The sequence below is a fragment of the Notolepis coatsorum genome (assembly GCF_963971535.1).
Source record: "Notolepis coatsorum genome assembly, chromosome: 5".
Taxonomy (NCBI): Eukaryota; Metazoa; Chordata; class Actinopteri; order Aulopiformes; family Paralepididae; genus Notolepis; species Notolepis coatsorum.
In genome coordinates, this window is record NC_140169.1 from 165303998 (window position 1) to 165316496 (window position 12499).

A 12499-nucleotide genomic window follows, 5' to 3' on the forward strand; every position below is an offset into this window, starting at 1 on the left:
ACAGCAACAACGTTGCTACTAGTGTAAGAGAACACTGGAAATGAAAAGAAATAGGCCTATTTAGAAGAAAGTATACAAATAAGAACGGTTTTAGTTCTGCAAGTTTCTACTAAGAGATTAAAACATGATGGGATGGGTGTGGAACAACAAACAAAATGGCCCCCAGTGATGTCATCGGGGACTTTGAAATCCTTGTGTTTCATCTTTATAATTATTAGTAAGTAGTATTACTAATTATAATAATTATTATTATTATTATAATAACATAAGTATTAATGTACCCTTGTTGTAAAATGTTGTCAATTAATTAATTGGAGAACATGTATAATCTTATACATATAATAATAAGTTGAATAACTTCAGCAGTTAAAATGTATAGGACTGCGTACTGTACATTTGTGAATTGGGCTTTCTCTTATTACCATGTCGCTATGCTCTTTGAAGTACAGCCAGTGACATTCAAAAGCTTCTAATGAGTTGTGAATATTCCAGTTCACCTCAATAAAAAAGAATTCCCTTGAAAAAGTGCATCGTAACTCTCCATATTCAGTTGAATTAAAAGTCTGTGAATTATCACCTTCATTTGTTTGCTTGGAGCAGCCTCTTCGATCGATCTTTCAAAGCGATCCCTCAGTTCTTTGGTGGTATATCTGGGACAGTCTTCTTCTTCTAAAAGACAACACCGAAATAAATGGTTTTAGTCATATGCTAATATTGTGGTATCAAGTCAAATAAGATTAGATTAGATTCAAATGTGTTGTCATCATACAGCACAAGTACAGTACAATGAAAAGAAGTTTGGCGTGCAACCAGAGTGCAAATGTACAGTAATAGTAAAGTGTGATAGTGAACAATGTACAGGTGATTAAACTGGGTATAAGATATATAAAATAGTACTACTGAGTAATAGTGCTAATCAAGTTTTAGTACAGTGATACAGGTATAAAGACACTAGTAAGTCATTCTGGCCAGCAGCGTAACTAGTAAGAGTAGGTAAGGGATATGTACAGATATAGTATCTACAGATATCGAAAAAAAAATGATATGCAGGTATGTACAGACAAATGTGGATATACAGTATATATATATATATGTGTGTTACATGTATCATACAGTTTTATGGGTAGACTATAGTATGTGGCAGGTAGTTATGATTATTATGATTACTATGATTACAGTGTAGGGCAGTTGTAGACAGTGAAAGCAGTAGGTAGGTATAAATTGAGTATAGGCAACAGAGTTCAGAGTTTGTACAGTATGGGTAACAGAGCCTAGGTATAAACAAGTTTAAATATATCTGAGCAGCATCATACCTGTTTCATTGTTGTGATTTTCATAACTGGAGGTCATGTTGTTGTCGCTGTATCTAACCTAGGTGATTCAAAACCAAGAAAAGAATGAATAAATAAAGGTGCTGATTAAAGATGCTATAGGAGGGGTGCTCCAGTAGCACACCATGTTACCGCGCTCGCGCGGGACTCCGTGCTGCGTCACGGATCTGGTTGACTCCGAGTTCGATTCCCGGACTCGCCGTCATTTGCCGAATGTCTCCCCCTGCTCTCTCTCCCGTTTCACCCTGCAACTGTCGGTCATGCTTGACCAGGAAAGCGATAAACGCTAAAAAATAAAGTTTAAAAAAAAAGATGCTATAGGTAACATTCAGCCACTAGATGTCGCACTAGAGCACCAGCATGTCATCCAATTAGGTGCATTCCACGTGGGGAAAGGGAAGCATGCAACATGTAAACAACATTCAGTTTGGACCCGCCAATTATTTGAAATGATTCATTCATTCATTTTGATTGTATTGATTACTGAAAGCTCTGTGGATGTATTCTCCCCCCCCCCCCCCGCTAATGATTACTCGACATAAACATTTTATCTATAGCACTTTTAATTATAATCAATAAAGTCATTTTTTGTTTAACTTAATTTCTCAAACAAAGTATTCTGAAGTAAATAAGTTAAAACGTGTCTAGTGACACCTAGTGGTGAACACTGGAGAAGGTATTTAAACCTCTGGAAACCTAGCAGATGCTCCATTTTGGTGGTAATACAACGTTAAGACCACGTCAAGCTGGAGAAGGTGGCGGTAATGCACCAAAAAGTTTGTGCCAACCACCAATAAAAACCAAAAGAAGAAGAAGAAGAAGATGCTCCATTTTAACTGGAGACACAGCAATGGAGAGGGGAAGAGTTACATCCACATGCATCCTGTTGAGTTTGCTCTCGTTGAGCCCTACGTTCCCACAGCCCTATGTTCCCACAGCCCTACGTTCCCACAGCCCTACAGTATCTTCCCACAGCCCTATGTTCCCACAGCCCAATGGTCGCACATTTTTTTTTTTTTTTTTTTTATCTTTTTCCCCCTCCATTTTTCCTCAGATTTTTCTCCCATCCCAATGTTAGTCGTATGCCAATTCCCAATCCCTTCCTGGTCGCTGCGCACTTACCCCCCACAGTCAGATCATCTGGGAGAGTGGAGGCTATCACGTGCTTCCTCCGACACACGTCCAGCCAATCAACGGCTTCTTTTCACCTGGCAGCGCGGATCCTCCCCGAGAGGGCGTAGCATGTGGAAGGATCACACTATCCCACTCAGGTCCTATCCGCGCTTAGCAGGCGCCCCGACCGAACTGTAGGAGTCGCTGTTTACAACGACCCGGACCCACCCCGCCAGCTTCTCCCACCCTCTAATACAGCCAATTGTATTAGTGTGAGCGGCCAGCCAAGCTGGTGACAACCCCGGAGCTGTGAGCTGGATTCGAACAGGCGAATCCAGCTCACAGCTTCGGGGTTGGTGACGAACGCAATCTCCGCTACGCCACCTAACCGCCCCTATGGTCGCACATTTCTAATATTTCTCTCAAATTTATGTTCCCACATTTCCTTTTTTCAAACTTTTCTATCAGATTTTATCCTCCTTTCTCTTAATTTGGTAGCCAATTACACCCAAACATAGGGCTGTGGGACAATTGGGCTGTGGGAACATATACTGTAGGGCCTAATTTTGAGAGAGATCTTAGAAATGTGGGAGCATAGGGCTGTGGGAACATAGGGCCTAATTTCTTGTGAAAAAACAAATCTTAGAAATGTGGGAACATAGGGCTGTGGGAACATAGGGCTGTGGGACCATAGGGATGTGGGACCATATAGGGCTGTGGGAACATAGGGCTGTGGGACCATAGGGCTGTGGGAACATAGGGCTGTGGGACCATAGGGCGGCTGTGGGAACATAGGGCGGCTGTGGGAACATAGGGCTGTGGGAACATAGGGCGGCTGTGGGAACATAGGGCTGTGGGACCATAGGGCTGTGGGACCATAGGGCTGTGGGACCATTGGGCTGTGGGAACATATGGCTGTGGGACCATAGGGCTGTGGGACCATTGGGCTGTGGGAACATATGGCTGACCCAGCAGGGACACAAGGACAGGACAGTGGGGCAGGGACAGGAGGACAGTACAGTGAGGCGGGGACAGGACAATGAGTCGTACCATTTCTTCCTGGCTGAAATTAATCTGCTGACTGCCGTCGGTGACTTGTCTGGCACTGCTCATCACCGTCACATCCGAGTTTGACATTTCCTGCGAGACACAAGACAACACTGGTTCTCATATGCCATTGAACCGATACAGGCATGCACGCACACACACACAAAATGCACGTGCATGTGTACATAGTTTAGAGTTTATTTATTTATCTATTTCCCAGAGACAATGCACATCAATCAACACTTTCAGTTTCCACATCCACGTAAATGTGCCAGAGTTTAGCTAATGATATCGTTTTCATCCGTAGTCCCTGCCTAACATGTCTTCTGGTGTGGGAGGAAACTGGAGTCCCCGGAGGAAACCTACGCAAACACGGGGAGAACATGCAAACTCCACACAGAGGGGCCTCCCACCAGGGTCCGCCGGGGGTTCGAACCCAGGACCTTCGGTGCTGACCACTGTGTCACCGTGCCGCCCCGTATCCCATATATACAATCGATTACTTGCCGTTTCAACTTAACTTTTTGAGTGTGCTCGATTTTTTATTTATTTATTTTAATTACCACCAAATACGTCCACCAAAAGTGCCTGTTTGTGCCAATGAAACAGACAACTCTCTTTGAAATATCGCTCTGAAATCCTGCAAGGCGTGAGTTGTTGCAGGAAGCTGGAAGTTGGAAGATGTAGAGCATGGATAGTAAACTTATCCAAAAGATAAAAACAGTTTGCTTAGCGTTATCTAAAAGATAAAAATCAGTTAGCTTAGCGATATCTAAAATATAAAAACAGTTAGCTTACCGTTATCTAAAAGATAAAAACAGCTAGCTTAGCAATATCAAAAAGATAAAAACAGTTAGCTTAGCGTTATCTAAAAGATAAAAACAGTTAGCTTAGCGTTATCTAAAAGATAAAAAAAACAGTTAGCTTAGCATTATCTAAAAGATAAAAACAGTTAGCTTAGCATTATCTAAAAGATAAAAACAGCTAGCTTAGCGTTATCTCAAAAACAGCGGCTTGTGTTTGCTCATTTCCGAATTGTACCAACAACATGTCGCCCACTTTGCATAGCGTTCATATACTATTGGTACAGACATGCCGTTCCATGAGCGGAGAGACCTGCTGCAGACAAAGTGGAGGTAATGTAATTATTACAAATGGTTCTGACTGTTTGGACTGACTATACGCATTAAGCATCAGTTGTATGGCTGTGCATCGTTATGTCTGCGCAATATCTCGTTATCGCTGCCGCCATGCGCTTTTAAGATTTCCCTAAACAATTACCACTCGAGTCATTCATGAGAGTACTCAATCTGGGAAAACATTACTCGTGCCCATCACTGAAATGAGTGACCACAATGTATCACATACAGCCCATGGTGACAGTCATGCCTGCCATGGGAAACAGGCAAGATGAGAAGCAAGAGAGGAGAGAGACAGAGAGGAGAGACAGAGAGGAGAGACAGAGAGGAGAGCAAGAGAGGAGAGAGACAGAGAGGAGAGACAGAGAGGAGAGACAGAGAGGAGAGGAGAGACAGAGAGGAGAGACAGAGAGGAGAGACAGAGATGAGAGCCAGAGAGGAGAGACAGAGAGGAGAGACAGAGAGGAGATACAGAGAGGAGAGACAGAAAGGAGAGCCAGAGAGGAGAGACAGAGAGGAGAGACAGAGAGGAGAGACAGAGAGGAGAGAGGAGAGCCAGAGAGGTGAGACAGAGAGGAGAGACAGAGAGGAGAGCCAGAGAGGAGAGACAGAGAGGAGAGACAGAGAGGAGAGAGGAGAGGTGAGACAGAGAGGAGAGACAGAGAGGAGAGAGGAGAGGAGAGCCAGAGAGGTGAGACAGAGAGGAGAGACAGAGAGGAGAGCCAGAGAGGAGAGACAGAGAGGAGAGACAGAGAGGAGAGAGGAGAGGTGAGACAGAGAGGAGAGACAGAGAGGAGAGAGGAGAGGAGAGACAGAGAGGAGAGACAGAGAGGAGAGACAGAGAGGAGAGACAGAGAGGAGAGAGGAGAGACAGAGAGGAGAGACAGAGAGGAGAGACAGAGAGGAGAGGAGAGACAGAGAGGAGAGACAGAGAGGAGAGACAGAAAGGAGAGCCAGAGAGGAGAGACAGAGAGGAGAGACAGAGAGGAGAGACAGAGAGGAGAGACAGAGAGGAGAGAGGAGAGCCAGAGAGGTGAGACAGAGAGGAGAGACAGAGAGGAGAGCCAGAGAGGAGAGACAGAGAGGAGAGAGGAGAGGTGAGACAGAGAGGAGAGACAGAGAGGAGAGACAGAGAGGAGAGAGGAGAGGTGAGACAGAGAGGAGAGACAGAGAGGAGAGAGGAGAGGAGAGCCAGATAGGAGAGACAGAGAGGAGAGACAGAGAGGAGAGACAGAGAGGAGAGCCAGAGAGGAGAGAGGAGAGGAGAGAGGAGAGGAGAGACAGAGAGGAGAGACAGAGAGGAGAGACAGAGAGGAGAGACAGAGAGGAGAGAGGAGAGACAGAGAGGAGAGACAGAGAGGAGAGAGGAGAGGAGAGCCAGATAGGAGAGACAGAGAGGAGAGACAGAGAGGAGAGACAGAGAGGAGAGCCAGAGAGGAGAGAGGAGAGGAGAGAGGAGAGGAGAGACAGAGAGGAGAGACAGAGAGGAGAGACAGAGAGGAGAGAGGAGAGACAGAGAGGAGAGACAGAGAGGAGAGACAGAGAGGAGAGATGAGAGGAGAGACAGAGAGGAGAGCCAGAGAGGAGAGACAGAGAGGAGAGACAGAGAGGAGAGACAGAGAGGAGAGACAGAGAGGAGAGAGGAGAGGAGAGCCAGAGAGGAGAGACAGAAAGGAGAGAAGAGAGGAGAGCCAGAGAGGAGAGCCAGAGAGGAAAGACAGAGAGGAGAGACAGAGAGGAGAGCCAGAGAGGAGAGACAGAGAGGAGAGACAGAGAGGAGAGACAGAGAGGAGAGAGGAGAGCCAGAGAGGTGAGACAGAGAGGAGAGACAGAGAGGAGAGACAGAGAGGAGAGACAGAGAGGAGAGACAGAGAGGAGAGAGGAGAGGTGAGACAGAGAGGAGAGACAGAGAGGAGAGAGGAGAGGAGAGCCAGATAGGAGAGACAGAGAGGAGAGACAGAGAGGAGAGACAGAGAGGAGAGCCAGAGAGGAGAGAGGAGAGGAGAGAGGAGAGGAGAGACAGAGAGGAGAGATAGAGAGGAGAGACAGAGAGGAGAGAGGAGAGACAGAGAGGAGAGACAGAGAGGAGAGACAGAGAGGAGAGATGAGAGGAGAGACAGAGAGGAGAGCCAGAGAGGAGAGACAGAGAGGAGAGACAGAGAGGAGAGACAGAGAGGAGAGACAGAGAGGAGAGAGGAGAGGAGAGCCAGAGAGGAGAGCCAGAGAGGAGAGACAGAAAGGAGAGAAGAGAGGAGAGCCAGAGAGGAGAGCCAGAGAGGAAAGACAGAGAGGAGAGACAGAGAGGAGAGACAGAGAGGAGAGCCAGAGAGGAGAGACAGAGAGGAGAGACAGAGAGGAGAGACAGAGAGGAGAGCAAGACCATCCAATTAGCAATATCCAATATTATCACATAAAATGCATTTTCTCCACTATCGATCAGCTGCTAAACACAGTCTCTGCCCCCCCCCCCCCCCACCCTCCTCAACAGCTAAAAATACATTTCCCTAAACAATCGCTCGAGCACTACTCCAGTAATTCATGCGAGTACTGGATCTGGGGAGACATTGCTCGTGCCCATCCCCTAATACATACGCACATATGCATATGCTTGCACACACACACACAACACACACACACACACACACACACAACCGCACTCACTCGCCAAGGCTAGATTAAGAATTCAGAGGCCTCTGGGCCAGACTCTTGTGGAGGCCCCCACACACACATACACGTGCACGCACGCACAGTGGCATTTTTATATGTAAAACATTGGTGGGGCAGCCACTAACCAAGGCTACATACCAGGCAAACTACAGTAATCAAAATGACAGTAATCGTTGTTCGCAAATGTCGCACCACATATCAGGCATAGGCTACAGGTAAGCCTGCATTGTTAGTCGTGAAAGCAAATTAATCTGTCCACGCTGAATTAAACCCTCTATTTTCCTCAGACTTTCCTTTTTCTGGATTTATCCATGGTTAGCTTACTGGGGGGTCGGAAACTCAAGATTAGCCACTTGCAGACGGCAGGGAGAGGCACGGGGTGTGACGTACTGTATATTTTAGTTGATGAAATATTTTTGTTGACAAAATATTTTAGTCGATGAAATATTTTTTTCATTTCAGTGTCACAGTATGACAGTTAATACGGCCCTGTCACTCGCACACACACGTGGATAAACATTGATAGCCGGTCTAACAACCACAGCTTAAGCAACCTTGTAGGGCTGTCCCCGACTAAGGATTTGGATAGTCGACTATGATTGGCCAAAATTTGCCGTTATATATATTTTTTTTTATCATTCCATTTGGGCTGTGGGGGTGCTTAATGTCTGAAGGAGTCGACGGAAGGCTTCTTGTCCTCTGCAAAAGCATGCAATTGGTCCACTGATGGATACATCTTGATATTTGTCTAGTCTAGTGTGTTCATTAGATGGGTGAAATCCTCTTTCAGTGCCTCTGTGCCTGTTTTTTCGTAGGCAGTTAGCCTCTGGTATGCGTGCCATTAGCGTTAGCCACGCTTGTAGGCCTCTTTTCTTTTGGAAAGAATGATAAATAAATAAAAAATAAATAAAAATAAAATGTATTAAAAAAAACTAAAAATAGATAAACATTTTCTATTAGACTAAGAGGTTGGCAGTCGACTATTCGACTAATAGGGGTCAGTCCTACAACCTTGCATACCTGGCTCACTCCTGACCCTCCAACCCCTGCATCACTTTCACATCTGTACACACTTATATATTAGTATTAGTAGTTATTATGATTTTTATTATTATTATTATTATTATTATTATTATTATTATTATTATTATTATTATTATTATTATTATTATTATTATTATGTATTTAAATGTTCTCTCTGTCTTGTCGCTAAGCTGTACTGTGTTTGTCCATGTAGGCTACTGTGTTTGTCCATGTACTTGTGAGGTTTTGTCCATTGCTCACCTACTCGCTCTGTTCCTTTAAGCCTACTCGCTCTGTTCCTTTAAAGCCTACTCGCTCTGTTCCTTTAGTTTTCTGTTAATCAATTGCATTCTCCTCACCTCACTAGCCCCCACCCTCGCGTTCGTTTGCTCTTCAGCAACCACACCCTTGGACTACCTGTCATTATGTGTTTGATTGGTCTGGTGCCGAACACACACTTCTAGTTCGATTATCAATTACCTCCCGCACCTGATGTGTATTCTAATTAGCACCCCTGTGGGCTTTAAGTACCTGGCTCTTCCCCTCTGTCCCTTGTCGGGTCGTCCCGTATCATTCCGTATCATATCTCTATCACCAAGACTCCTTCGGGAGGTTCTCTGTCTGTTATGCTGCTTTCATCTCCGGCGTGAGATGCACTCAAGCTTTGGCCACCTGTCGCCGTTTGCCTGAATGGAGACATTGTTATTACGCTCTCTAATCCTCTACGGGAGGTATTCCAGTGTTCCACTTCAGACCTCCGCGCAGCAGACGTCCAGACGCGCATCCAGACCTCCGCGCAGCAGACGCCCAGACGCGCATCCAGACCTCCGCGCAGCAGACGCGCTCTTCACTCCAGACGCGCATCGCTTCCTAATACTCTACGGGAGGATGCGTCTCTCCGAGCCAGGCGCGCTCTTCCGCGCAGACGCGCATCCAGACCTCCGCGCAGCAGACGCGCTCTTCACTCCAGACGCGCATCGCTTCCTAATACTCTACGGGAGGATGCGTCTCTCCGAGCCGGCGCGCTCTTCCGCGCAGACGCGCTCTTCACTCCAGACGCGCATTCAGACGCACTCCAGATGCGTCCTCCGTACCGGCGCATACTCCAAGCAGACGCGCACCCCTCAGACCTCCGCGCCAGATGCGCCCTCCGTACCGGCGCGTACTCCAAGCAGTCGCGCACCACTCAGACCTCCGCTTGGACATCCCGTTTCCCCGTGGCGACGCGCTCGCCCCGTTTTGATCCAACTCTCTTTACGCACAGCGCCTGGGTGAGTTTTTATGACTGTCATTGATCCTATTCGTTTTTCGTGTGTTTATTGACACTGAAGATATCCTGCTTTTTGTCAGACAGTCACTCACCCAGCATCTGCTTTTTTGGATTGTTCATTGGGATAATATTTGGCCTTTACATCGCTCACTGTGTGTTTACACACCGAAGATATTATCACTTGGATTTGTATTTGGGACTTCGCTCACAGTGTTTATCTGCACCGAAGATTCTATCACGTGGAATTGTGTTTGGGACGTTACTCACAGTGTGTATATACACCGAAGATTCAGTCACTTGGATTACTCTGTTTTTGGGACAAGTCACTTCTCCTGTCACCTGCTCTGTTCCCAACTGTACTCTGAGCTAACCCGCTCCCTCTCTCCCTCTCGGTCCCATTTACCACCTCGGAGATCTGCCGAGAGAAGTCTGCAGAGCGGCTCTGACGTCACCGTCTGCTTCCCCAGACGAACCATCCCGGGAGAAGCTGCAGAGCAGCAACATTCATTAATGCTTGTATCCCAGGCGTTGTCTGTTTTCTCTGTCCCTGTAAGCAGCTCCAGCCCTCGCCCTGTTCCAAGGCCTTACCCTGTTTTTCTAGTCCTCCTAGTCCTCCCTGTCCCCAGCCCGCCTCCGCGGGCCTCTGTCCCTGTTTCCCCACTCTAGTCCTCCTAGTCCTCCCTGTCCCCAGCCCGCCTCCGCGGGCCTCTGTCCCTGTTTCCCCACTCTAGTCCTCCTAGTCCTCCCTGTCCCCAGCCCGCCTCCGCGGGCCTCTGTCCCTGTTTTTTCCTCCCTGTCCAGTCCTCCTAGTCCTCCCTCTTCCTGCCTTGCCCCTTGCCCCGGCCCTGTTCCGTTAGCCTTCCCTTAGCCTTCCCCTTAGCCAGCTCGCCTCTTAAAGGCACTGTACCTTTTCCCATTCTTGTTATCCAGTATTTTGTGTTCTCCCTTAAAGGGACAGTGCCGTTTTCTGTGTGTTTCAATAAATGCCCAGTTCTTGGCTTACTCTCATACCTGTCTTGTGTTGTGCGATTGGGGTCGGTTACAAACCATAACAGTACTGTAATGCAATGTCTGTAAAGTGCTTTGAGATACCTTATGTAAGGCGCTATATAAAATAAATGTATTATTATTATTATTATCCTGATTACAGCGCAGAGGAGAGGTTTTTATTAGACGGCGACTGTGGCTGTATTTTCCAAATGAGACCGATCACACACCGACGGGAGGGGGACGCCCGCAGACAGAGAGGTTGATGATTCCATTACTTTTCAACCTGATCACCCATACAGACGCAGCGCTCAAAAATCAAACCAATTCTGCTGCTTGTCTGCTGCTTGTTGCTGCTTGTGTGCCACTTAAGTCTACTCAGGTGTTAATTTTCCGGGGGTGTTGGCTGGGGGAACAAAGAGAGGGTAGTTAACTTAAGTGCTTCCCCAGGGAGGGGGTCTGGGGCTACTGCCCTCAGACCCCCAAAATAATTTTTATATGGGCAGTCTGACTTGGGGTACTGACCATATATTAGTGTTGCAATGCATGATAAGTAAACAGTGAAAAAAGCTAAGAAATCTGATGGGGCTGGGACATTTGGGACGAATAAAAATTTAAGATGAAAATCTGCCCAGCCTGTGGGAGGAAGTGGAGGTGTGAAATCTGGCCCGGTCAAGAACAATAGAGGAGTGGTAGAGAGTGGTAGAGAGGCATGAGAGGTTTGAGTTTTGAGTGCTGTATCTGTAGTAACCATCTCCATGGAGAGACTTGACAAACATGTGATCTGTTTCAATCAGTGGCCTTATGGAGCACGAGACCATGGGGGCCGCAGCAGTCTGTTGGTGAGGAGGTCGTCGTCTCTCTACCACACTATACATATCAATACAACACCAGTATATAAAAATTGTATATGCAAAAATGTGAAAAAGTGACTTTGGAAAAGAAGTGAAAAATTTACCAAAATAAAGAGTTATATAAAAAAAAGAAAAAAGTTATTAGATTTTAGTTTTTGAAATGTGATAATATTTTCGCGGAGATCTGCCATTTTTTATTAGTGGCCGTCGCGAATGACGACGATTTGTAGTCATATGAGCACAGGGCATCAATAGCTCTCAATGAGCGTTGAAATTTCTGAAAACTACAGTACCCAGGGAATTCTAGCCTCCTGCAAGCAAATTACTTGTGTATGAATATTTTGAATTTTTATTATTTCTCTGGATACTACAGTATATCACAAAACTGGGTGTTATTGGCATAGATTGGCTTAAGAGGTTAATCATCTTCCCTTTATTAATTTGCTTAGATCTTTGATCTCAAGAAGGTGCTGAATGAGCTCAGTGAGCGTAATCAAAAGAACCGCAATGTTTTCATGGTGTTATTCACCGGCAAAGATGCAAAAAAGAATCATAATTTATATTCTCTTTTGTTTCATCACAATTTACTCAAGCCTAGTAACAGACACAATATTTCCGACACTGGGAATACATACCCCCAGGTCCCTAGATGTTCCTAGATACCAAGAACATGCCAATTGACCATTTACTTGGGCATGTACCTTACTACCTTTAGGCGGAATTTCTGAAAATAGGGCTACAGCTTAACAGGATAACTAGGGGTAGATACCGCTTCTACCGCACAGTCACCCCTCCCTTCTACTTAAGAGGTCCCCACCAAAAACTTTATCTTTATCTGAGTACTAGTTCTCATCTTGGGTTCAGCTCATACCTGACTCAGCCACTTCTCTTGAAAGCTATCTGCTTTATCAGGTTAACATTTCATTTGAAAGTGTTCCTATGAACATACACAGAATATTAGGTCAGCCTACCTGGATATTGAAAACTCTTATACTTTATCCCAACAAAAGATTTGAAGATGAGATTTTAAGAGGCCTCTCTTCAGGGTTGCATTGTGAAAGGACAATA

The 12499-nt window shown here is 46.0% G+C and overlaps 1 protein-coding gene across 1 annotated transcript in view; it reads right to left on the reverse strand.

Annotated features, from left to right (window-relative positions):
- The window catches only part of xirp2b (xin actin binding repeat containing 2b), a gene marked incomplete at its 5' end in the record, with an annotated part of 37226 nt that overhangs the window by 19299 nt on the left and 5428 nt on the right, over nucleotides 1-12499 (reverse strand). The window contains 3 exons of the mRNA XM_084314365.1: nucleotides 578-669; nucleotides 1314-1371; nucleotides 3495-3584. Coding sequence (XP_084170491.1) covers nucleotides 578-669; nucleotides 1314-1371; nucleotides 3495-3584 — 240 coding nt within the window. The remainder of the gene's footprint in view (nucleotides 1-577; nucleotides 670-1313; nucleotides 1372-3494; nucleotides 3585-12499) is intronic.